The 25,546-nt window shown below is 47.3% G+C and overlaps 1 protein-coding gene across 1 annotated transcript in view; it reads left to right on the top strand.

Moving 5' to 3' along the window:
- The first annotated feature begins 4,401 nt into the window (after positions 1–4,401).
- The window catches only part of LOC115163150 (growth arrest-specific protein 7-like), a 117,481-nt gene continuing 96,336 nt past the window's right edge, over positions 4,402–25,546 (top strand). The window contains exon 1 of the mRNA XM_029714813.1: positions 4,402–4,985. Within this exon, the coding sequence (XP_029570673.1) occupies positions 4,806–4,985 (180 nt within the window). The 5' untranslated portion in view covers positions 4,402–4,805. The remainder of the gene's footprint in view (positions 4,986–25,546) is intronic.

The following is a 25,546-nucleotide window of genomic DNA, read 5'->3' as shown; positions in this document are numbered from 1 at the left end:
GATTTCATTGATCAAACTCCACTTGAGAAAGCCAGCTAACCTTGTAACATTTTGGACTGCTGCCAGAACTCTTGCTTATTCTACCTACTTGTGTAAAGTAGAGTGAAGGTTGCCAGGATTTCTTATTGTACTAGGCCTACTGTACATTGTTTCAATGTCCACTGAGACGTATACAATGTTTCTAAAACGCCTGTAGAGTTGTTACATGTCCTACTGAATTTTCATGAACATCCTATCTTCTTGTTTTTCTTCTTCTTGTTTGTCTTCTTCTTGTTCTTCGATGAGGTTTAATGGTGGTTGGCCATTATATATTACCGCCATATATTAGATGCCAACCCTACACTCATTAAAACCCACAACCCCATTCCACAACTTTAACCCCATCTGATCCTACCCCAGGCCAACGACCTGAGAGGACGAGACACTACCACTCCACACGCCCTGTAACTCTTCTGAACTCAAATCTCATACCCCCAAGTACTTCTCTGCAGCTGCCACCACAACATCTATTTTCTGTGACTTACGTTCCACCTCTGCGGTACAGTTGATAACCATTGCTATGAACGCTCAGAAGCCAACCTTACTGAAGAATACAGTATATCACTTTGGCCTGTCCTTACTACTAACTGGGATCCTCTCAGGATAGTTCAACCTTGACCCATCCTCCTCTACCTTTTTCACTGCCTCATCATACAACACCTTTGGTACTTCTCTGACCCTGGCCACCTCAACCTGCCTATTCTTCAACGGATACCGCCGATCCCCAGCAACATGTGCACCCCTACAGTTGACACACACAACTTCTTCCACCAAAACTACAGATCCCTCTGTCCCATGCCCTCCTGCACACTTCCCACATCTTGGAATCTCCCTCCTACACACTGCTGCGACATGGCCATAAACGTGGCACCTAAAACGCAGTGGGTTCGGCACAAAAGCTGTAACAGGATAACTCGTATATCCTAACATGACTTTGTCGGGTAAAGACTCTGATTCAAAACTCAAAAGAACGGACTGTGTTGCCTCTGTTTCACCACGCTCCCCACCGGGTCTGCGTCGCACCAATCGGCGGGCGTCACAAACACACAGAATTTTCAACTTTAATTGCTCCGCCTCCACACTTAATGCTACCCCAGAAATCACTCCCTTCAATGGCGCCCGATTTCTAAGAGCAAAGCACGACACAGATCATGGCCCAAGTTACGTCGCATGGAGTGCCCGCTCCCTCTGATCTGAAGAAACACAAACAAACATCACAAGTCCACTTTGGGTTACCTTCACTTACTCAACAGCACCCACCATCTTTTCCACCCAACCTCAAACCACATATGGATCAGCCAAAAGGCCTGCATCCACTTCAAAAATCTCACTCCCACTGGGCCAAACTCATCTTTATCATAACCATGTCCTTCAATGCAAGGCTCAGGCTCTGAGCTGCTCACCACACCTTCCACCACTTAAATCTCCATCATTCCATTTCACCTCCAGAACTCGGTCTGGTGCACAGCTCACTCTGTTTGCACTTGACCCCAGTCTTCTTCGACACACCATCTACCTCTCTTCCGTCATCTTCAACAGGCTCAACCTCTGCCGCCCTCACTCTCTTCAACCTCTTCTTAATCCTAATGTTCCTCCTCCATTACTCCCTCTAATATCCACCTTTCCATATCCCTGTCCCATATCCCTGTCCCTCTAATATCCACCTTTCCATATCCCTGTCCCTCTAATATCCACCTTTCCATATCCCTGTCCCTCTAATATCCACCTTTCCATATCCCTGTCCCATATATCCCTGTCCCTCTTCTCCTGGCTTTTGCTAGCGGCCCAGTGTCATGCTGAAGTAACTCCATCTCATAATTAAGCAATAAATTAGAGGAGGTGGGTATATGGCCAAGGGCTGTTCTTAGGCACGGCCCTTAACCGTGGTATATTAGACATATACAACCCCTGAGATGCCTTATTGCTATTTTAAACTGGTTACCAATGTAATTAGAGCAGTAAAAATACATGTTTTTTTCATACCCTTGGAATACAGTCTGATATACCATGGCTGTCAGCCAATCAGCATTCGGTGCTCGAACCACCCAGTTTATAATCAGAATAAGATCATGGCTGGTATACAAAGAGAAATGTCCCTCCTGAGCTGCACTCAGTAAAAACTTTCACATCCTATTTACGCTGTGACAGCGCAGTAGGCATATCAAATAGGGTGTTGTGGTCACATGGCAGGTTACAGATGAGTAGCATTCTAACACCACCAAATGCACGGGAGTGTTGTGAAGTACTGAACACCAGAGCCATCTAGATAAATCTAGGAGGTGGCTCTATTGACTCATCAAAAGAATGTGAAGTAAAAAGTAGGCCTGTTGTTTCACAGTATTGACACTAGAGGGTAGTGAATAGTCATACTAGACCTCACTGGCTATTGAACAATGTCGGCAAGGAGGGCTCCTGTTGCTATAAAAACAACAACAATATGGATCAATATTTTCTGACAATAAACAGAATATGATTCACCTTTGTATTTACTATGACATATACAGTGTTTTCGAAGCCAAGAGGTTGGTTCATGTTGAATTAACAGCATAGGCAACAATTCAGGGGTTACACTCTAAGAATTCATACCAGTGTTTGTTTATTGTTGTCCATCAGATATTAGTGTGTCTAAGAGTCGGATAATGGACTGAACTACCCTGTTTAGCAGTGCTTTGTTAAGACTACTTGACCTTGCGATGACTTGACATTAACTCATAAGACTAGAGATTTTACCATCTGTTTCATTAAAGATGAGATTTAAAAAAAATAAAAATAGTATGACGCCAATCCATTGCAATCAATGTCTTTCTTTTTTTCATGCGTTGCGAATAGCACCGATCACGCCCTCCAACCGTCCCGTCATGACTGTGACCTGCTGAGGGAACAGTTTGAGGAGGAGCAGGAGGCCAAGGCAGAGCTGCAGCGCCATGTGTCCAAGAACTGCAAGGATCGATGGTGGAAACGAGAAGCAGGTACAGGGAGTGAACATTTAATAACCAAGGACAGGAACAGAATTACGGACAGCGTCTGGACAGAGGAAACAGAAATGGCAATAATGCTGACACTGGGCTGAAACAGAGGAAACAGACAGATATAGGGAAGGCAATCAAAACGTGAAGGATTCCAGGTGAGTCCAATGAGCGCTGATGAGCGTAATGATGGTGACAAGTGTGCGTAATGAAAGGCAGACTGGCGCCCTCGAGCGCCAGAGAGGGCGAGCGAGAAAAGGCGTGACAAGGCCATTGGAGAGGTGGCTCAGTGGACGCCTGTGAGAGAGTGGGGCTGCAGCACTCCCAGGTTAGTGTTGTTTCAGGCTGATTCTTGACCTAAGACCTGTATGAACATATACTTATGTCAATTACAGTTGAGAATACGTTTTTCCTGAATTTCCTCAAGTTGAATAACTTGTGTTTCAGAATATCAACCTGATGAGCACAAAGAAGAAGCTGAATGCTGAGGCACGTTATGTCTGGCGTGCGAAGGGTTTCGTCCCATTGTATTTATTTATTGTTTTTGTTCACAGTGATTTTTATTATTAAACTGCACCGTTGTAACAGTCTTTGCTCTCCTGCGCCTGACTTCTCTGCCGCCAGTACGCACGCATTACACCCAGTAAAATACTACTTGGATAAAAGTATTTGGTTTTAAATATACTTAAGTATCAAAAGTAAAAGTGCGAATAATAAAAAATTCCTTATATTAAGCAAACCAGACGGTACAATTTTATTTTATTTTTATATTTACGGGTAGCTTGGGTCACACTCTAACACTCAGAATTAATTTACAAACAAAGCATTTGTGTTTAGTGAGGAGGCAGTAGGGATGACCAGGGATGTTCTCTTGATAACTGAATTGGACCGTACTTCTAGGTGTCAGGGAAAATGTATGGAGTAAAAAGGGTGAAATACCACAGTGTGACATCACAGCAGCAAGATTTGTGACCTGTTGCCACAAGAAAAGGGAACCAGTGAAGAACAAACACCATTGTAAATACAACCCATATTTATGTTTATTGTTCCTTTTGTACTTTAACCATTTGCACATCGTTACAACACTGTGTGTGTATATATATATAGATAATATGACATTTGAAATGTCTTTATTATTTTGGAATTTCTGTGAGTGTTTACTGTTCATTTTTATTGTTTATTTAACTTTTGTTTTTTTTTATCTACTTCACTTGCTTTGGCAATGTTAACATACGTTTCCCATGCCAATAAAGCGCCTTGAATTGAATTGACAGAAAAGGAAGCGAGACATCCCACTCGCAAGTTTTTTCTGGTTCAAATACATTCAATGAACAACGCAGACCAGACCCAGCTGCTCTTGCATTGATGTCTATGGGAGACCCACCCATTTAAGCAGATCGGAACCGTCACTATGTTCTTCAATGGTCAACGGCCTGGGTAAGACATCTTTATTTATCCACCATCTTTGATAACTCACGTGCAAAAACACAAACGCAAGTACCGGGTTATGTCTTATAAAAGCGCAATAGGAATTGAAGGAGCGCAGACTTGTCTGGATTTCGCGAAAGGGAGTTCACACAAGTAGAGAATCTCCCGTAGGTACACACACTCAGAGAACATCTGCGCAGAGTTAAGGATTCTATTACCTAATGTTGGATTGTTGCCATTGATGCGCTAACTAATCAACATTACAAGTTATACAATAAATTATACTCTGAAAGAACTAAGTGATTCTCGAGGAGGGGGGTCAGTCTGTGTGAATTTAGGAGCGGACCCGACGTTTTCCCAGAGAAGATAACGATGTCTGGCTCGTATTGCAAAAGTTTATACTCCTTCAGCGGGGACCAACATCAGCAGGGTTTGACTTTCGAAGTGGGAGAAATCATAAGGATAGTTCATCCGTTGCTTGGCGGCTGGTGGGAAGGAGAGCTGGATGGAGTCAGGGGATGGTTCCCGTCAAGTTATGTTCAAGTCTTAGAGGTAAGTCTGAATGTCCACTCTCAGCAGGGCTGGATTCCCGAACGTGCACGTAAGGCACTGAGGACTCCATGACTGCTCATTCCTGACACATTCCACTGGAATTCTCAGATCCCCTGCCTGTGTGCCTGTGTCTGTCTGTATGAGTACGCATGGCAGATCACTGAGGAAACACGCTACTCTGTCACAGCAGGGTCAGGCGCACACTGGCGTGGTATGCAGGTGAACACTGTAGGTCGTCATTGTAAATAAGAATTTGTTCTTAATAACTGACTTGCCTAATTAAATTTAAAAAATGAAAAAATATAAACACAGGGTTCACAGGAGAGCACGAGAATCATTGGCAAAGGACAGTGTCTTGAATCAGGTTTTTAGCCAAGAGCAACATCTTTCATCGTTCAATCACCCACATTTGTATATGCTCATAAAAACCAATGAGGAGATGGGAGAGGCCGGATTTACAGCACCTCATGCTTCACAAATAAAACCAAGTTTTATTTTAGCGTCCGCATGCATGCGAGCAGTGTGGATTGAATAACATGTATGTGTAGATGTATTTTGCAATGCTCGGCATGCGACGTGAGTGGTGTGGTCAGCATATAAGATCACCATGCGCAATGCCAAGCGTCGGCTGGAGTGGTGTAAAGCTCGCCGCCATTGGACTCTGGAGCAGTGGAAATGCGTTCTCTGGAGTGATGAATCACGCTTCATCATCTGGCAGTCCAAATGACAAATCTGGGTTTGGCGGAAGCCAGGAGAACACTGCCTGCCTCAATGCATAGTGCCAACTGTAACGTTTGGTGGAGGAGGAATAATGGTATTGGGCTGTTTTTCATGGTTCAGGCCCCTTAGTTCTAGTGAAGGGAAATCTTAATGCTACAGCAAACAATGACATTCTAGACGATTCTATGCTTCTAACTTTGTGGGAACAGTTTGGGGAAGGCCCTTTCCTGTTTAAGCATGTCAATGCCCCCTTGCACAAAGCGAGGTCCATACAGAAATGGTTTGTTGAGATCGGTGTGGAAGAATTTTACTGGCCTGCACAGAGCCCTGACCTCAACCCCATTGAACAGCTTTTAGATGAATTGGAACACTGACTGTGAGACAAGCCTATCGCCCAACATCAGTGCCAGACCTCACTAATGCTCTTGTGGCTGAATGGAAGCAAGTCCCCACAGCAATGTTCCAACATCTAGTGGAAAGCCTTCCCAGAAGATTGGAGGCTGTTATAACAGCAAAGGGGGGGACCACTCCATATTAATGCCCATTATTTTGGAATGAGATGTTTGACAAGCAGGTGTCCACATACTTTTGGTCATGTAGTGTAAGATATGACCCTCAGCTACACGATTTAATCCATAAAATGTACCCTGAAGATTCAACCCTGTGGAAAGCTTCATGCACCATTGACCTCAGTGAGAAGACCGTCTGGTGGGGGAAATGGGGCTGCTACAGGCTATATATCAGCAGCCTTTTCAAAACGTGATTTGGCCTTTAGACATAGTCACTAACACTGGTATGGCAGATGCACACCATAGAGAGCAGGCATATTAATGACACTACGCTGTCATTGTAATAATGCATCTATTAAGATACCTATAGAGATGCTATGGATCATTTCATTAACCTTTAATAATGTGGTTAGGACCTGTTAACACGTTCATGAAATGCTTATAGACCTGTAATAAATGCGTTATATATATTTAGTCAAAGTAAATCGTTATCATACAGTCATATCCTATATTCAGATCAAGGTGTATTTAATGACAGAGTCACGGGAATGTGTGTTTTCAGCCCTGGCATAGTTTACAGTGCTGTGCTTTCATCTACATCTGAGACACTTTCCATTGTCATCTTCAGCAGATGAGGCTTTGTTCTCCAAACATGCTATTCTTCTTCTTCACACTTTGATGAATCATTCAACAGAAAACTTGTCATCAGGCCTGCTCAGATCCTCAGATCAGACTCTCAGATCCACACCGTCCCCAGGAACCTCCTTGTGTAGAGAGATACTGCCTTCATTTTTATTAAAATAATTATATTTTATGATGAGATGTTCATAACAACTTTAACTTTCACATTTTAACCTTGTGCTGTTGTTATGGAAGCTGGAGAAGGTGTAGTATAATTGGACCCTGGAGGCTCCTTTCAGATAGAGAGTACATGGAAGGGGATGATGGTGATAATAAGTTATACGTTTCCTGTTACTATGGCAGTGATCACTGAGTGAGGGATGACAGCTGTGTTTGATTGAGGAACTGTTTGCTTCCTTTTTACTTTCATTTCCCAGTTCACTGATTGGCTGAGATGGAGAGGAAATGTGGTTGTCATTTAAATCAAATCAAATGAAATTTTATTGGTCGCATACACATGGTTAGCAGATGTTATTGCAAGTGTAGCGAAATGCTTGTGCTTCTAGTTCCGATGTACAGTTGATGTCGGAAGTTTACATACACCTTAGCCAAATACATTTAAACTCAGTTTTTCACAATTCCTGACATTTAATCATTGTAAAAAAAATCCCTGTCTTAGGTCAGTTAGCATCACCACTTTATTTTAATAATGTGAAATGTCAGAATAATAGTAGAGAGAATAATTTATTTCAGCTTTTATTTCTTTCATCACATTCCCAGTGGGTCACAAGTTTACATACACTCAATTAGTATTTGGTAGCATGGCCTTTAAATTGTTTAACTTGGGTCAAACATTTCAGGTAGCCTTCCACAAGCTTCCCACAATAAGTTGGGTGAATTTTGGCCCATTCCTCCCGACAGAGCTGGTGTAACTGAGTCAGGTTTGTAGGCCTTCTTGCTCGCACACTCTTTTTCAGTTCTGCCCACAAATGTTCTATAGGATTGAGGTCAGGGCTTTGTGATGGCCACTCCAATACCTTGACTTTGTTGTCCTTAAGCCATTTTGCCACAACTTTGGAAGTATGCTTGGGGTCATTGTCCATTTGGAAGACCCTTTTGCGACCAAGCTTTAACTTCCTGACTGATGCCTTGAGATGTTGCTTCAATATATCCACATAATTTTCCTCCCTCATGATGCCATCTATTTTGTGAAGTGCACCAGTCCCTCCTGCAGCAAAGCACACCCACAACATGATGCTGCCACCCCCGTACGATCTTTCTCCTCATGTGCAGTTGCAAACCGTAGTCTGGCTTTTTTATGCCGGTTTTGGAGCCGTGGCTTCTTCCCTGCTGAGCGGCCTTTCAGGTTATGTCGATATAGGACTCGTTTTACTGTGGATATAGATACTTTTGTACCTGTTCCTCCAGCATCTTCACAAGGTCCTTTGCTGTTGTTCTGGGATTGATTTGCACTTTTCGCACCAAAGTATGTTCATCTCTAGGAGACAGAACGCGTCTCCTTCCTGAGCGGTATGGCGGCTGCGTGGTCCCATGGTGTTTATACTTGCATACTAGTGTTTGTACAGATGAACGTGGTACCTTCAGGCATTTGGAAATTTCTCCCAAGATTGAACCAGACTTGTGGAGGTCTACACATTTTCTTCTGAGGTCTTGGCTGATTTCTTTTGATTTTCCCATGATGTCAAGCAAAGAGGCACTGAGTTTGAAGATTGGCCTTGAAATACATCCACAGGTACACCTCCAATTGACTCAAATGATGTCAATTAGCCTAACAGAAGCTTCTAAAGCCATGACATCATTTTCTGGAATTTTCCAAGCTGTTTAAAGGCACAGTCAACTTAGTGTATGTAGACTTCTGTCCCACTGCAATTGTGATACAGTGAATTATAAGTGAAATAATCTGTCTGTAAACAATTGTTGGAAAAATTACTTGTGTCATGCACAAAGTAGATGTCCTAACTGACTTGCCAAAACTATAGTTTGTTAACAAGAAATTTGTGGAGTGTTTGAAAAACAAGTTTTAATGACTCCAACCTAAGTGTACAGTCATGGCCAAAAGTTTTGAGAGTGACACAAATATTAATTTCCACAAAGTTTGCTGCTTCAGTGTCTTTAGATATTTTTGTCAGATGTTACTATGGAATACTGAAGTATAATTGCAAGCATTTCATAAGTGTCAAAGGCTTTTATTGACAATTACATGAAGTTGATGCAAAGAGTCAATATTTGCAGTGTTGACCCTTCTTTTTCAAGACCTCTGCAATCCACCCTGGCATGCTGTCAATTAACTTCTGGGCCACATCCTGACTGATGGCAGCCCATTCTTGTATAATCAATGCTTGGAGTTTGTCAGAATTTGTGGGTTTTTGTTTGTCCACCCGCCTCTTGAGGATTGATCACAAGTTCTCAATGGGATTAAGGTCTGGGGAGTTTCCTGGCCATGGACCCAAAATATCGATGTTTTGTTCCCAGAGCCACTTAGGTATCCCTTTTGCATTATGGCAAGGTGCTCCATCATGCTGGAAAAGGCATTGTTCGTCACCAAACTGTTCCTGGATGGTTGGGAGAAGTTGCCCTCGGAGGAAGTGTTGGTACCATTCTTTATTCATGGCTGTGTTCTTAGGCAAAATTGTGAGTGAGTCCACTCCCTTGGCTGAGAAGCAACCCCACACATGATTGGTCTCAGGATGCTTTACTGTTGGCATGACACAGGACTGATGGTAGCGTTCACCTTGTCTTCTCCGGACAAGCTTTTTTCCGGATGGCCCAAACAATCGGAAAGAGGATTCATCAGAGAAAATGACTTTACCCCAGTCCTTAGCAGTCCAATGCCTGTACCTTTTGCAGAATATCAGTCTGTCCCTGATGTTTTTCCTGGAGAGAAGTGACTTCTTTGCTGTCCTTCTTGACACCAGGCCATCCTCCAAAAGTCTTTGCCTTACTGTGCGTGCAGATGCACTCACACCTGCCTGCTGCCATTCCTAAGCAAGCTCTGTACTGGTGGTGCCCCGATCCCGAAGCTGAATCAACTTTAGGAGACGGTCCTGGCACTTGCTGGACTTTCTTGGGTGCCCTGAAGCCTTCTTCACAACAATTGAACCGCTCTCCTTGAAGTTCTTGATGATCCGAGAAATGGTTGATTTAGGTGCAATCTTACTGGCAGCAATATCCTTGCCTGTGAAGCCCTTTTTGTGCAAAGCAATGATGACAGCACGTGTTTCCGTGCAGGTAACCATGATTGACAGAGGAAGAACAATGATTCCAGTGCCACCCTCCTTTTGAAGCTTCCAGTCTGTTATTCAAACTCATTCAGCATGACAGAGGGCTCTCCAGCCTTGTCCTCGTCAACACTCACACCTGTGTTAACGAGAGAATCACTGACATGATGTCAGCTGGTCCTTTTGTGGCAGGGCTGAAATGCAGTGGACATGTTTTTTGGGGGATTCAGTTCATTTGCATGGCAAGGAGGGACTCTGCAATTAATTGCATTTCATCTGATCACTCTTCATAATATTCTGGAGTATATGCAAATTGCCATCATACAAACTGAGGCAGCAGATTTGTGAAAATGTATATTTGTGTCATTCTCAAAACTTTTGGCCACGACTGTATGTAAACTTCCGACTTCAACTGTATGATATGAGATGTTTAGGACAGTGTGGTTGAAGATAACCACTCCTAACTTCTTTGTCAGTAAAGTGCTACCTGTTGTCCATATGGTCTTTATATACCAGTATAACTTTGGTGGTCATGACAACTGACAAACAGCAGTGGTCCAGGGCACAGTGAGTCCTGGATCATAACATTGAGTCATCAAGTCAAGTGATTGCTGACTAGTGCCAAACTAAATGAGATGGAGGAAGGGATTAGTTCAAAAGGAGAGAGGGAGAGATTCTCAATTGATAATTGGGCAAAAGTCTGTCCTCTCCTCCGTACTCCTTTCCTACGTGACCCGTAATCCCGAAAGTTGTCACCATATGTAGCCTAGGAGAGTATCAGTTTGTTAATAGGAGAAGAGAAAACTGTCCTGTGATAGCCTCCTCTCGCCGAGGAAGCACAATTGTATCCTCCCGGAAGCTAATGCGGAAGTGTTTTAAAATCTGCCACACCCCCTTTGAATCAGATGTTGTTTTCTCAGAGGAGAAGAGCACACATTTAAAAAACGATACTTTACTTATGGTTTATCTATACAATGTCTCGCACAACTAGCTACATCTATTTTTTCCACTTTACACATGTATTTTGAGATTCCTCATCTGTAAATGTAATCTGCCTGATTACGCACAAGTGGAGTAGGAGAGTCTCATTTCATACAAGCGCATTGGTTTCCACGTTTCTTCTCTTCCCCTCTTTGATTGTCTTTGACCTTTTTCAAATGTAGTAGAGGACAGGATGGAGGAGAGGACGCTGTAACAAGGCCTCCTAGTAGGAGGGGGGTGTGTAGTAATCAGGAGCAGGAGAGCAGAGAAGTTCCAGTGGCACACAACCTTTAATCAGGCGGTCCCGAAGGCACAATACAAACACATGGGAAAAACCGCACAAACGTAGTCGCCAACCACAGGGAATAAACTGCGCACACGGAGGAGAAACCTCGACTCCACAAACAAAAGCGCGTAAGCACACGGTAAACATATACCGAATAATAAACGAAACCCAGTGGTGCAGGCATGCACCCCTTACAAGCAAATACACAACAAATAATCCTGCACAAAGCCTAGCCTGCAGCGGGGTGTATATAAACCCACCGAAATCAACTAAACTGAACACAGGTGTGAAAAAACAGACAGACACAAACGAAAAGGAAAATGGGATCGGTGGCAGCTAGTAGGCCAGCGACGACGACCGCCGAGCACCGCCCGAACAGGGAGAGGAGCCACCTTCGGTGGAAGTCGTGACAGTACCCACCCCCCTGACGCGCAGCTCCCGCAGCACGCCGACGCCGGCCTCGAGGATGACCCGGAGGACGAGGTGCAGGGCGATCCGGATGGAGGCGGTGAAACTCACTCAGCAGAGATGGGTCCAAGACATCCCCCACCGGCACCCAGCATCTCTCCTCCGGACCGTACCCCTCCCAATCCACGAGGTACTGCAGGCCCCCCACCCGATGCCTGGAATCCAGTATGGATCGTACTGTGTATGGGCCCCCTCGATGTCCAGGGGGGGCGGAGGGTCCTCCTGCACCTCAGCTTCTTGAAGCGGACCAGCTACCACCGGCCTGAGGAGAGACACATGAAACAAGGGGTTAATACGGTAATAATGGGGGAGCTGTAACCTATAACACACCTCGTTTATTCTCCTCAGAACTTTAAATGGCCCCACAAACCGCGGACCCAGCTTCCGGCAGGGCAGGCGGAGGGGCAGGTTTCGGGTCGAGAGCCAGACCGATCCCCTGGCATGAACACTGGGGCCTCACTGCAGTGGCGGTCAGCGCTCGTCTTCTGCCGGCCTTTGGCCCGTTTGAGGTGCCCCTGGACGGCCTCCCAGGTCTCCCTCGAGTCCTGTACCCAATCCTCCACCACAGGAGCCTCAGTCTGGCTCTGATGCCATGGTACCAGGACCGGCTGATACCCCAACACACACTGAAAGGGCGAAATGTTCGTTGAGGAGTGGCAGAGCAAGTTCTGGGCCATCTCTGCCCATGGAACGTACCTCGCCCACTCCCCTGGCCGGTCCTGGCAATACGACCGCAGAAACCTACCCACATCCTGGTTCACTCTCTCCACCTGCCCATTACTCTCGGGGTGAAAACCAGAGGTCAGGCTGACCGAGACCCCCAGACGCTCCATGAATGCCTTCCACACCCGGGACGTGAACTGGGGACCCCGATCAGAAACTATATCCTCAGGCACCCCGTAGTGCCGGAAGACGTGTGTAAATACGGCCTCCGCAGTCTGTAGGGCCGTAGGGAGACTGGGCAAAGGGAGGAGATGACAGGACTTAAAAAACCGATCCACAACAACCAGGATCGTGGAGTTCCCCTGGGATGTAGGGAGATCAGTCAGGAAGTCTACCGATAGGTGTGACCAAGGCCGCTGTGGAAGGGGAGGGGTTGTAACTTCCCTCTGGGCAGGTGTCTAGGAGCCTTGCACTGAGCGCACACCAAACAGGAGGAGACATAACCCTCACGTCCTTGGCTAAAGTGAGCCACCAGTACTTCCCCCTAAGGCTTCGCACCATCCTATCGATACCTGGATGACCAGAGGAGGGTAACGTATGCACCCACCGAATCAATCTATCGCGGACACCAAGCGGGACATACCTCCGTCCCGCAGGACACTGAGGCGGAGTAGGCTCAGATCGAGATGCCCGCTCGATGTCCGCATCCACCTCCCACACCACCGGCGCCACCAGATAAGAGGCCGGAAGTATGGGGGTGGGATCGATGGACCGTTCCTCTGTATCATACAGAGACAGTGTGTCTGCCTTAGTGTTCTGGGAACCTGGTCTATACGAGATCGTAAATCTAAATCTGGTGAAAAACATGGCCCACCTTGCCTGACGAGGGTTCAGTCTCCTCGCCGCCCGGATGTACTCCAGATTACAGTGGTCAGTCCAGATGAGGAAAGGGTGTTTGGCCCCCTCGAGCCAATGTCTCCACACTTTCAGAGCTTTTACGACAGCTAGCAACTCCCGGTCCCCCACGTCATAGTTTCGCTCCGCCGGGCTGAGCTTCCTCGAAAAGAAAGCGCAGGGGCGGAGCTTCAGTGGCATGCACGAACACTGTGAGAGCACGGCTCCTACCCCAGCCTTGGACGCGTCCACCTCCACCATGAATGCCAAAGAGGGATCCGGATGAGCCAATACGGAAGCCTCGGTAAACAGAGACTTCAAGCGATCAAAAACTCTGTCTGCCTCAGCCGACCACCGCAGACGCACCGGCCCTCCCTTCAGTAGTGAGGTAATGTGAGCAGCCACCTGCCCAAAATCCCGGATAAACCTCCGGTAGTAATTAGAAAACCCTAAAAACCGCTGCACCTCCTTTACCGTGGTGGGAGTCGGCCAATTACGCACGGCCGAAATGCGGTCACACTCCATTTTCACCCCTGATGTGGAAATACGATACCCCAGGAAGGAGACGGACTGTTTGAAGAACACGCATTTCTCAGCCTTGACGTATAAGTCATGCTCCAACAGTCGCCCAAGTACTCTGCGCACCAGAGACACATGTGCGGCACATGTAGCGGAATATATCAGAATGTCATCGATATAAGCCACCACACCCTGCCCGTGCAGGTCCCTGAGAATCTCGTCTACAACGGATTGGAAGATGGCTGGAGCATTCTTCAACCCATACGGCATGACGAGGTACTCATAATGGCCGGATGTGGTACTAAAGGCTGTCTTCCACTCATCTCCCGCCCGGATACACACCAAGTTATACGTGCTCCTGAGATCCAATTTTGTGAAGAAGCGTGCTCTGTGAAATGACTCCGTCGCCGTAGCGATGAGAGGTAGCGGGTAACTGTACCCCACCTTAATCGAATTTAGACCTCTATAGTCAATGCACGGACGCAAACTTCCCCCCTTCTTCTTCACAGAGGTTTATCGCACAATTCCCTCGTCACCCCTTTAGAGCCCTCTGTTGCCACGAAATAGTGGGGTTGTGAAAGGCCAACCAGGGAACCCCCAGCACCACCGGAAACACAGGAGATTCAATGAGGAAAAACAAATTCTCTCCTCATGATCCACCTGCGTAACCATGTCCAGTGTAGCCGTGGACTCCCTGACCACCCCTGACCCTAATGGTCGACTATCTAGGGAGTGCACCTGAAAGGGTTTGTCCTTCTGAACCTGGGGAATCCCTAACCTATGTGCAAAACCACTGTCCATAAAATTCCCTGCTTGAATCGACTAGCGCCTTATGCTGAAAATGGGGAAAGAACTCAGGGAAAGAAATGAACACATACATGTGACCAACAGGGGGCTCTGGGTGAGCCTGGTGCTGACTCACCTGGGGTGTCCGAACAGTGCTCGGCCTGCCGTCTCGACTCCCAGACGAGCCCCTCCAGCACCGGTCGGCAGTGTGCCCTCTCTGACCACATCTGGTGCAGGAGGAGGCTCCTCCTCCGATCACCCTCGCTGCAGCACCTCCTATCTCCATGGGGGTTGGAGCGGAGGTGCTGGGGGGTGAAACCAACAGGACCCGATCCGGACGCCCGCGTGTAGCTAGCAAGTTATCCAGCCTGATGGACATGTCCACTAGCTGGTTCAGGGTGAGGGTAGCGTCTCTGCATGCTAGCTCCCTGCGGACGTCCTTACGTAGGCTGCACCTATAGTGGTCGATCAAGGCCCTGTCGTTCCACCCTGAGCCGGCGGCCAAGGTCCGGAACTCCAGCGCGAAGTCTTGGGCACTCCTCGTCTCCTGCCGTAGATGGAACAGACGCTCACCCGCCGGCTCGGGGTGAACTCTAGGTAGTTGTCCCTCGCCGAGTCTGGTCCCTCCCAGACCGCGTTGGCCCACTCCAGAGCTTTGGCTGACAGGCAGGAGACGAGGGCGTTCACGCTCTCACCTCCCGAAGGAGCCGGGTGAACGGTTGCCAGGTACAGCTCCAGCTGGAGCAGGAAACCCTTGCATCCGGCAGCCGTCCCATCGTACTCCCTCAGGAGCGCGAGCCGAATACCGCTGGGCCTGGATGGCGCCGGCGCAGGTGGTGGTGTAGGTTGGTACGTGGCGGGTGCAGGGGTAGGCAGGCCACCCCTCTCCCATCTCTCCATCGTTGCCATCACCTGACCCATGGCGGTCCCGAGACGGTGGAGAACGGTGGTGTGGTGTTGTACATGCTCCTCCATGGACGTGGAGAGTGTGTCAGCTCCTGCTGACTCCATTGTGGTGGTGCGGGATTCTGTAACAAGGCCTCCTAGTAGGAGGGGGGTGTGTAGGAATCAGGAGCAGAAGAACAGAGAAGTTCCAGTGGCACACAACTTTTAATCAGGTGGTCCCGAAGGCACAATACAAACACATGGGAAAAACCGCACAAACGTAGTCGCCACCCACAGGGAATAAATTGCGCACACGGAGGAGAAACCTCAACTCCACAAACAAAAGCGAGTAAGCACACGGTAAACATATACCGAATAATAAATGAAACCCCGTGTTGCAGGCACGCACCCTTTACAAGCAAATACACAACAAATAATCCCGCACAAAGCCTAGCCTGCAGCGGGGTGTATATAAACCCACCGAAATCAACTAAACTGAACACAGGTGTGAAAAAACAGACAGACACAAACGAAAAGGAAAATGGGATCGGTGGCAGCTAGTAGGCTGGCGACGACGACCGTCGAGCACCGCCCGAACAGGTAGAGGAGCCACCTTCGGTGGAAGTCGTAACAGACACGAGGAGTCGAGCAAAACCAATTGAGAATGCCCTAGAAAGTGAAAGCTGTAGAATCTAGATGAATGAACCAATCAGACACATTATTGTTGACTCACAGATGTCACCCAGAGGACGCTGGTGGGAGGAGCTATAGGAGGACGGGCTCATTGGAACGGAGTCTAACATTATTTATGTATGTTTGATGTGTTTGACTCCGTTCCAATAATTCCATTCCAGCCATTACAGTGAGCTCGTCCTCCTATAGCTCCTCCCACCAGCCTTCTCTGATCTCACACAATAGAAATGGCTGTCTGAGGGACAAATCATTTGATTGGTTTCGATGAACAAGTGAAAGAGTCATTGAATGTTTTGTGGATCATGGTTAGCTACATGTACAGCCGATTAGCACGTTGGTGAGTTGGCAATGACCGACAATTACCCAAATACTAATTAGTCTCAATACTAAACTAATCTCGCTTGGCACTTTTGTGTAATGTAATTTTCCTTTGCCTAATAGTCTTGGTGTAGCTCACTTTAGTAACCCACTGTCACACACACACCCTCATCTCCAACACAAAGACCTTCTACTGTCATTATCAGCACTGGTGTGACTGAGGGAGCTGGCATGGTGAGGTAAAGAGGCTTACTATATCCTGTACTGAGCTGGCACTGGGCATGGAGGCCACAGGTCTAGTCTAGATGACAGCTGGCATGGGCACTGGGCATGGAGGCCACAGGTCTAGTCTAGATGACTGCCGGCATGGGCACTGGGCATGGAGGCCACAGGTCTAGTCTAGATGACTGCCGGCATGGGCACTGGGCATGGAGGCCACAGGTCTAGTCTAGATGACTGCCGGCATGGGCACTGGGCATGGAGGCCACAGGTCTAGTCTAGATGACTGCCGGCATGGGCACTGGGCATGGAGGCCACAGGTCTAGTCTAGATGACAGCCGGCATGGGCACTGGGCATGGAGGCCACAGGTCTAGTCTAGATGACAGCTGGCATGGGCACTGGGCATGGAGGCTACAGGTCTAGTCTAGATGACAGCTGGCATGGGCACTGGGCATGGAGGCCACAGGTCTAGTCTAGATGACTGCTGGCATGGGCACTGGGCATGGAGGCCACAGGTCTAGTCTAGATGACAGCTGGCATGGGCACTGGGCATGGAGGCCACAGGTCTAGTCTAGATGACTGCCGGCATGGGCACTGGGCATGGAGGCCACAGGTCTAGTCTAGATGACAGCTGGGTTGTCTGTTATTGTCTGCTTCCTTATGTCTCTGTGTTCCTCTCATACAGTGACTGGCTGTGTCTAGTTTCCGTGTGTGTCATCTGGGAATGTGGCTTCAGGATCCCACATCTGCCTGAAACCAAAACAACTTCTTCCAAATAAAGATGTCTGCTGCATACTCTACATCTCAAAGCAGAACTCTCTCTTTCTCTCGCTCTCTCTCTCTCTCTCTCTCATCTGCTAGACAGAGTCTTACGGTATAGTAATTATATGTGAGCGTGTGTGGCTGTGTGTATGTGAGATGTTTCTCCTGGCTGTATTTCTCACACCCCGAGAGGCCCGGGTTCTCCTCAGCCTCAGAAGTCTTGGGCAACAAGCTGTTAGGCTGGATGCTCCACTCTCCATTGGGAGCCATAAAAGGGTGATGATAGCTTGTCAAGGTGATGATAGCTTGTCATGAGCTCATATTTGCTGAGTCACGTCCGTGTGTGTACTACAGCCTTTTATCACATTTGGAGACGGACATGTACCCTAACAGCATCCATATTTCATATTGACTGTTGCGTGGTCTGAAAGTACACATCACCATTCACCAGTCCTTCTCACGGTAATCGTTGGTAGTAAAGTAACTCTGGGTGTATAAATATGATGGTGCTGCTGAGAGGTCAACAGTACAGTAGAGGTATTTATGAGTGAACAATAGGAAACTTAGGACACTTTCACCATCAGTCATTCACACCTCTGTTACTCTGGCACTGCATCTGTTGACTAGACTGGACAGGACAGGGTGGGAGAGAGAACATGGGAGAGATAGAGAGAGAGATCACAGTGGAAGAGGGTGAGAGACAGGGAGGGAGGGAGGGAGAGAGAGAGAGGGGAAGACAAGGTGGTGGATGGAGGGAGAAGGGGGGACAGGGACGGAGAGATAATGGGGGTGGAGGGAGGGCAGGGAGGGAGAGAGAGGAGACGAGGGGTGGAGGGAGGGAGAAGGGGGGACAGGGAGGGAGAGAGAGGAGACGAGGGGTGGAGGGAGGAAGGGAGAAAGGGGGGCAGGGAGAGAGAGAGAGGTAAGGAGATTGTGTGTACCTTACTACTATAGTCCCTCATGACTAGGAAGTAACCTCTGCTCACTGGCGTACCACACACTCCTGCAACCCCCAAAAAACGTCATAAGCCATGGCAAGAATGTTTACAATTACTAGAAATGAGCTGTAAAACTGCAACATGTTCTCTCAGCCTCATGGCAAAATGTGTAGAATAGCATGAGATTAGCTATGAAACTGCAGATTTTCCCTTTGTCCCATGGATAAATATGTAGAATTGTAGGAAGTTAGCTGTGTGTGTGTATGCTAGCCCTTGTTTGTGGCTATCTGCTGGCATGTAAACATATACACTCTGAGCTCATGGCTTGTGTTCACATCACGTCTCTGCACAGCCCAAGGATACTGCTTTCTCTAGTCTATGTTATGGCTCGTTGCCCTTGGTTCATGACACTGTTCCACCTCTGTTCTGGCATGCCATGTCCCCTGGTTCATGACACTGTTCCACCTCTGTTCTGTCCTCTGTGTTGTCCCCTGCCTGCTTGTGTACAGGACACTCTACAATCCCTGACCCTTCTACAACAGGACAGCTAGTCTCACATACTGACCCAGACACCCGCCGTCTTCCCACGTCCGGATGTTTGACTAGAGGTCACTGGAGGACAGGCTGAACCCACCCACACGTAGGCATGCAGACAGGCAGGAAGTGACATAGCCCTACACGCACGCATGCAGGCAGGCCCTTTTACACATAGGAATGCACACACACACACACACTGAGCTCACAGCGCCGCAGGTCAGGAGTTTATTTAAGCAATAATGCCAGAGGAGGTGTGGTATATGGCCAATATACCATGGCTAAGGGCTGTTCTAATGCACAACGCAACTCGGTGTGCCTGGACACAGCCCTTAGTCGGGGTATATTGGCCATATACCACAAGCCCCAAGGTGCCTTATTGCTATTCTAAACTGGTTACCAGAGTAATTAGATCGTAAAGATAAATGTTTTGTCGTACCCGTGGTATACGGTCTGATATACCACGGCTGTCAGCCAATCAGCATTCAGGGTTCGAACCACCCAGTTGATGTTAGTCATGAGGGAATGAGTAAGAGGAGCTTTAGACTGCTGAAACTCTGAAGGACCACCACTACTGAGGCTGCACATTTCTCCTCTCTGTCCTCGAGTGGGTGACCGCCATTTTCACAATCTGCTAACCTACTTATGTTGTCAAACATGAATAAACTGATGTCAAAAACCCAGATGGAAGTTGAAGAGAAACTCATAGAAAATCTAATTCTAAGAAGACAGAGGTCCTCATTTTTTGGTATTGTTCTAGCTAAATTAGATATTGTAACTTACTTGCTAAAATGAATTGCTTCTTCAACTTCAATGGTATAATCTTTTACAACTTTAAATTATCTTAATTTGTCTTGAGGACATTGATATGAAATAAAAAAAATATTGTTCTTGGGTGATCTGAAACCCAATCTCTTTCAGCTATTTCTGCTGAGGCTGGGGGGATTATATTTAGCATTTCCATAATCCAATATTCTGTCTCTTCTATATTTTCCTTTAAAAAATATATATATGAACCTTTATTTAACTAGGCAAGTCAGTTAAGAACAAATTCTTCTTTACAATGACGGCCTACACCGGCCAAACCCGGACCAATTGTGCGCCACCCTACCAATTGGCACTCCCAATCACGGCCGGTTGTGATGCAGCCTGGATTCGAACCAGGGTGTCTATAGTGACACTTCTAGCACTGAGATGCAGTGCCTTAGACCGCTGAACCAGGGTCTGTAGTGACGACTCTACCACTGAGATGCAGACCGGCGCGCCACTCAGGAACTCACGTAATAACATCACTGGTAAGAAGTAGAGAAATTTTTGATGCAGAGGTCCAGTCAAGATATTTATTGATATAAAACTTTAAAAGCTGTATATAAAATGTTTCCTAAATGGATAATTTAATTAGATGGTGCCAAGAGTTCCCATTCACTGTTTGAAGCTTAACCACTTTTAACAAACTTTAAACTTCTGATAAACTTTTGAAAGTTGAGCGAACTAGCCCTTTAACGTTTGGTTTGAAAACCACTTTCTCTCTCTTCCTGAAGTCTTAGCCTATTAAAACACAGGTGAAAAGGAAACGATGCTGAATGGGTGTAGATAAAGGGCTCTCCAGTAGTAGTACCAAAACATTCAAAGGCCATTTTCTCAAAAGTGAGTTTACAAGTTGATCAACTTTCAAAGCAAAATTACTTTCCCATTGTTCCTCAAATGCAGTGTATGATATACCATTTTGTAGCTCTGACTCTCTACTTTTATCCAATGTAAAAAACACAATTTCAAATTATGCTACATAAGACTGATTTGAGCCGGTTGGTTCATAAATGGTTTAATGCCTCTTCGTACTCATCATACAAATTATTGCTGGTTTTCCAGGCAAGGAGCCAGTGGCAATGAAGAGATGCTGCTTGTGTTTTTGGGTGTGAGAAAACACGTCTGTAAACCATCACAGGGATGTGTCTGTCATGCCACACATAGCATGGACCTCTCTGCTCTTATAGTGAACATGTTTGTTTTGACTGGTAGGTCTACAGGGACTAGTCCTCCTTATCGAAGGTGGGGTGACTTTCTTTTTTTAGCAACAATGACAATGGCTTGTTTTGAAATGCTTGAGTTTACGGCAACTCTCTTTATGACTTGAATGACTCGGGACTTTCTACTAGGTTCCAGGTTTATGGAATAAGCAAAGTGTCAAAGAAAATTTGAATGGAATCGTTACTGTATTCAAAACATGATGGCGGCCATGATTGCTGGGGCTCTACCATAGAGATAGATAGAGGACTGACAGCATGGGCAGCGCCATTGAGGCTACAACCCATAGGAATCCCCACCCAGTTGACTACTTTGACTACTTTAAAATGGTGGCAGCATGGTGGAAGCCCTTGATGGCGCTGCACATGCTAAAATGGCCTTTTGGCCACTATGGCTCTACTATGGCTCTGTAGAGCCTCTATGGCTCTACAGAAAACAGCCAGCCATTGACAGTGACTGCCATGATTTTTGTGGCTCTCCCGAACACAGACAGCCATTGGCTATCCAGACAGCCATTATTTTTGTGGCTCTCCCGAACACAGCCAGCCATTGGCTTTCCAGACAGCCATTGCTAAAGACATATGTTCTCAGCCAGGGGCTGTTCTGGCATCCTGTGAATGCAGAGCCACAGGCAGTCTGGGCTGTTGAGGTCAACCATCTGGCATGGTGCATTATTTAACAGTGCATACGTTGGGACAAGCTATATATGTTGACCATATACCACAAACCCTGAGGTGCCTTAATGCTATTATAAACTGATTACCAATGTAATTAGAGAAGTAAAAATAAATGTTTTGTCGTGCCCGTGGTATACGGTCTGATATACCACTGCTGTCAGCCAATCAGCATTCAGGACTCCAACCACCCAGTTTATAATATGTAATAGTGCATATGCTGGGACAAGCTGGCTCCATGTTCTGTCATAGTTTCCGGTTCCCACCACACATAGGCGTGTTGTACTCACTCACTGCATCCCTGTGTGCTGTGTTGTGGCCTGGAACCTATCACTGCATGATTCATATGAATGTAAATGCACTGTTAAGTCAAGGTTATCAGAAATCAAGGTAAGACCCAAGTGCAGACTGTGTGAAGTAACAATATTTATTGTAACCCCAGGGGCAGGCAAACGACAGGTTAAGGCAGGCAGGGGTAGATAATCCAGAGCAGAGGCCAAGGTACAGGACGGCAGGCAGGCTCAGGTCAGGCAGAGGAACGGTAATCAAGAGGTGGAGCAAAGGTACAGAGTCAGGACAGGCAAAGGTTAAAAACCAGGAGGACGAGAAAAAGAAACTAGGGAAAAATCAGGAGCCGAGACAAAACGCTGGTAGGCTTGAACAAACGAGACGAACTGGCAACAGACAGACAGAAAACACAGGTATAAATACCCAGGGGATAATAGGGAAGATGGGCGACACCTGGAGGGGGGTGGAGACAAGCACAAGGACAGGTGAAACAGATCAGGGCATGACAGTACCCAGCTGCATCTGCTCGGGAAGAGGCAACTCGGCAGTCTTCGGAGGCTCTTGGAGGAACTCGGGTAAGCTTGGATCCTCTCTGGGACTTCCGGAGTTCATCAGATGCTAGGTGCGATCCTTGAGTGAGCGATTGGGACCGCAATCAGACCTCTTCTCCCTCCTACGTTCCCGTAACCGTCCATCGATCTGGAAGATGATGAGTGAGTCGAGATCCATCGGTAGTTCCCGGGCTGTAAGCTCGTCCTTTACCCCCACCAATAACCCATGCAGGAATGTGTCGAATAGCGCTTCCGTGTTCCAGGTACCCTCCGCTGCCGCGTGCGGAACTCCACCGCAGTCTGCCACACTGAGGGAGCCCTGCCGAAGCTGGAGTATCTTCTGGGCAGCCTCTCTCCCGGACACCGGAGCCTCAAAAACCTCTCACCTCCGCCACAAACACCTCCAGACTGAGGCCGACGGCATATTGTTGCTCCCACACCACCATGGCCCAGACGAGTGCCCTCCCGGACATCAGCGTAAAATGTACAATATCGACAAGTTGTCCGAGGGGTATGAAGAAGGCTGCAGCTCGAAAATGACGGAGCACTGGGAGAGAAAGGCCCAGCAGGTTCTGGAATCTCCATTGTAGCCCTCCGGGGAGGAAAGCGTGGTTCCCGTGAAACCGGGGTGACAGCCCTGCTACCAGCCGGGTTACTGAGGGGCTGGGAGGTTACAGTCGTGGTAGGCTGCCTAGTAGGCAACCCACAGAATTGCTCTCGCAAAGCGTCCAATGCTAGGTTGTGACGTTCGGTCATGTCCTGGAACCCTTCCATCAGACCAAGAAGCAACTCCTCATGTCTACCAATGAGGGCTCCTTGGGAGGAGATCGCATTGCGGAGCTGGTCCAAGTCTGCTGGGTCAGTCATGTCCAGTTCGCACTTTCAGGAATCAAGGTAAGACCCAAGTGCAGACTGTGTGAAGTAACAATATTTATTGTAACCACAGGGGCAGGTAAATGACAGGTCAAGGCAGGCAGGGGTCGATAATCCAGAGCAGAGGCCAAGGTACAGGACGGCAGGCAGGGTCAGGTCAGACAGAGGTCAATAATCCAGAGGTGGAGCAAAGGTACAGGACGGCAGGCAGGCTCAGAGACAGGCAGTGGTCAGGCTTTCGGGTACAGGGTCAGGACAGGCAAAGGTCAAAAACCAAGAGGATGAGAAAAAGAGAGACTAGGGAAAAACAGGCGCTGAGACAAACCGCTGGTAGGCTTGAACAAACAAGACAAACTGGCAACAGACAGACAGAGAACACAGGTATAAATACACAAGGGATAATGGGGAAGATGGGCGACACCTGGAGAGGGGTGGAGACAAGCACAAGCACAGGTGAAACAGATCAGGGTGTTACGAATGTAGGAATTCTCCTATGTTGTACGGCCTTGTTGGATATTTCACATTGAAATAGCTCAGACCTAATTGGTCCAACAGATAAGTCATTATTAAATGGTTGAGCTCGGGCCACAGAGCCCTCACCCTTGTTGAACGTTGATTTACTGACTGGTATAGTTCAAAGACAAATTCACTCAGTGACAGGGTGAACCAAGGAATCAGCGTGTTAAATCAGCTGTGTTAAAGCGCCTGGTTTCACCTTACTGAGAAGACCAAGACATGACTTTGGAAATCAAAGAAGCGACAATATCCTTTTTCCTTTGGTGGCTCTTTTATGATGTAATGCTGACTACTACCCCCCCCCCCCCCCTCAGGAAAGCTCACTTACAGCCACACATCCCATTTTTTCTTCTTTCTGTTGTGAAACGTTATACACCTCCAATTGTTTTATTATTATTATTATCATTTTTGTTTCTCGCCAATTTCGTCATATTCAATTACGATCTTGTCTCATCGCTGAATCCTCACCAACGGGCTTGGGAGAGGCGAAGGTCAAATCTTGCGTCCTTGAAACATGACCCGCCAAATCGCGATCCTTAACACCCGCCCTCTTATCCCGGAAGCCAGCTGCACCAATGTGTCGCAGGAAACACTGTTCAACTGACGACTGAGGCCCTTGCCCGCCACAAGGAGTCGCTGGAGCGAGATGAGCCAAGTAAAAAGAAAATCTGGTCAAACCCTCCCCTAACCTGGATGACACTGGGCCAATTGTGCACCACCCTATGGGACACCCGGTCATGGTCAGTTGTGACACAGCCTGGGATCGAACCCGGATCTGTAGTGACACCTCAAGCACTGCAATGTGCCTTAGACCACTCGGGAGGTCTACACCTCCATTTATTAATAAACAGAGGAACCTTCAAGGTTATTTAATTTAATCCATATATAACACAATGACCACTGATGCCCTCAAATGAGGTACAGTGCTGTGCTGCTGTTCTGTATAATAACGTGTCTGGGTTAATCCATGTCCGGGTTAATCCATGTCTCCGTCAGGGTCTAAAAGTCTAGCGACTGAATGGTAGCATAGGCTGAGATTAACTTGGCCTTGGTGTCCATAGATTGGCAGTTCTAAACGCTGCCGGAGACCAGGAATTCCACATGGGTTGTACGCACAAGGTACGTTACATTAGAAGGGTTGCAGCCAAAGGGGGCGGGGGAGTGTCTTAAAATCCTTCAGGGAGAGGAGTGAACAGAGATAGAAAACACAAAGCTACAAAGGAATATAATGAGATCATCTGAAAATAACTAGGTAAGATACTAAAGTGAGAGAGTGATGGTTTGCTATCATCCCTTCCTTGAATAACCCGTCAGGAACAACTCGGCAGGACTGTCTTTGTTTTGGTGGCAACACCACCGTTTGATAACACCGCTGCTTACAGCTGTCGCTGAAAAAAGCGAAGGGAGACTGAAGTACTAATGCTAACAGCACTAGGTAGAGGGACAACACGTAACTAGCCAGAACTGTAGATGAGCACTGAGACTGGGGGTCTAGGAGGGCTCTCTAAATACTCAGAGAGGACAGGTAAGTACACATACCCCTCCAACAGACACACCCTCCAATTATCAGAAAGCTGCTACACAAATTGACCTGCTGA

This window comes from Salmo trutta, chromosome 2, assembly GCF_901001165.1.
Source record: "Salmo trutta chromosome 2, fSalTru1.1, whole genome shotgun sequence".
Classification (NCBI taxonomy): Eukaryota; Metazoa; Chordata; class Actinopteri; order Salmoniformes; family Salmonidae; genus Salmo; species Salmo trutta.
The sequence above is the reverse complement of the archived record's forward strand: the minus strand, read 5'-3'. Positions and strand labels throughout refer to the sequence as shown.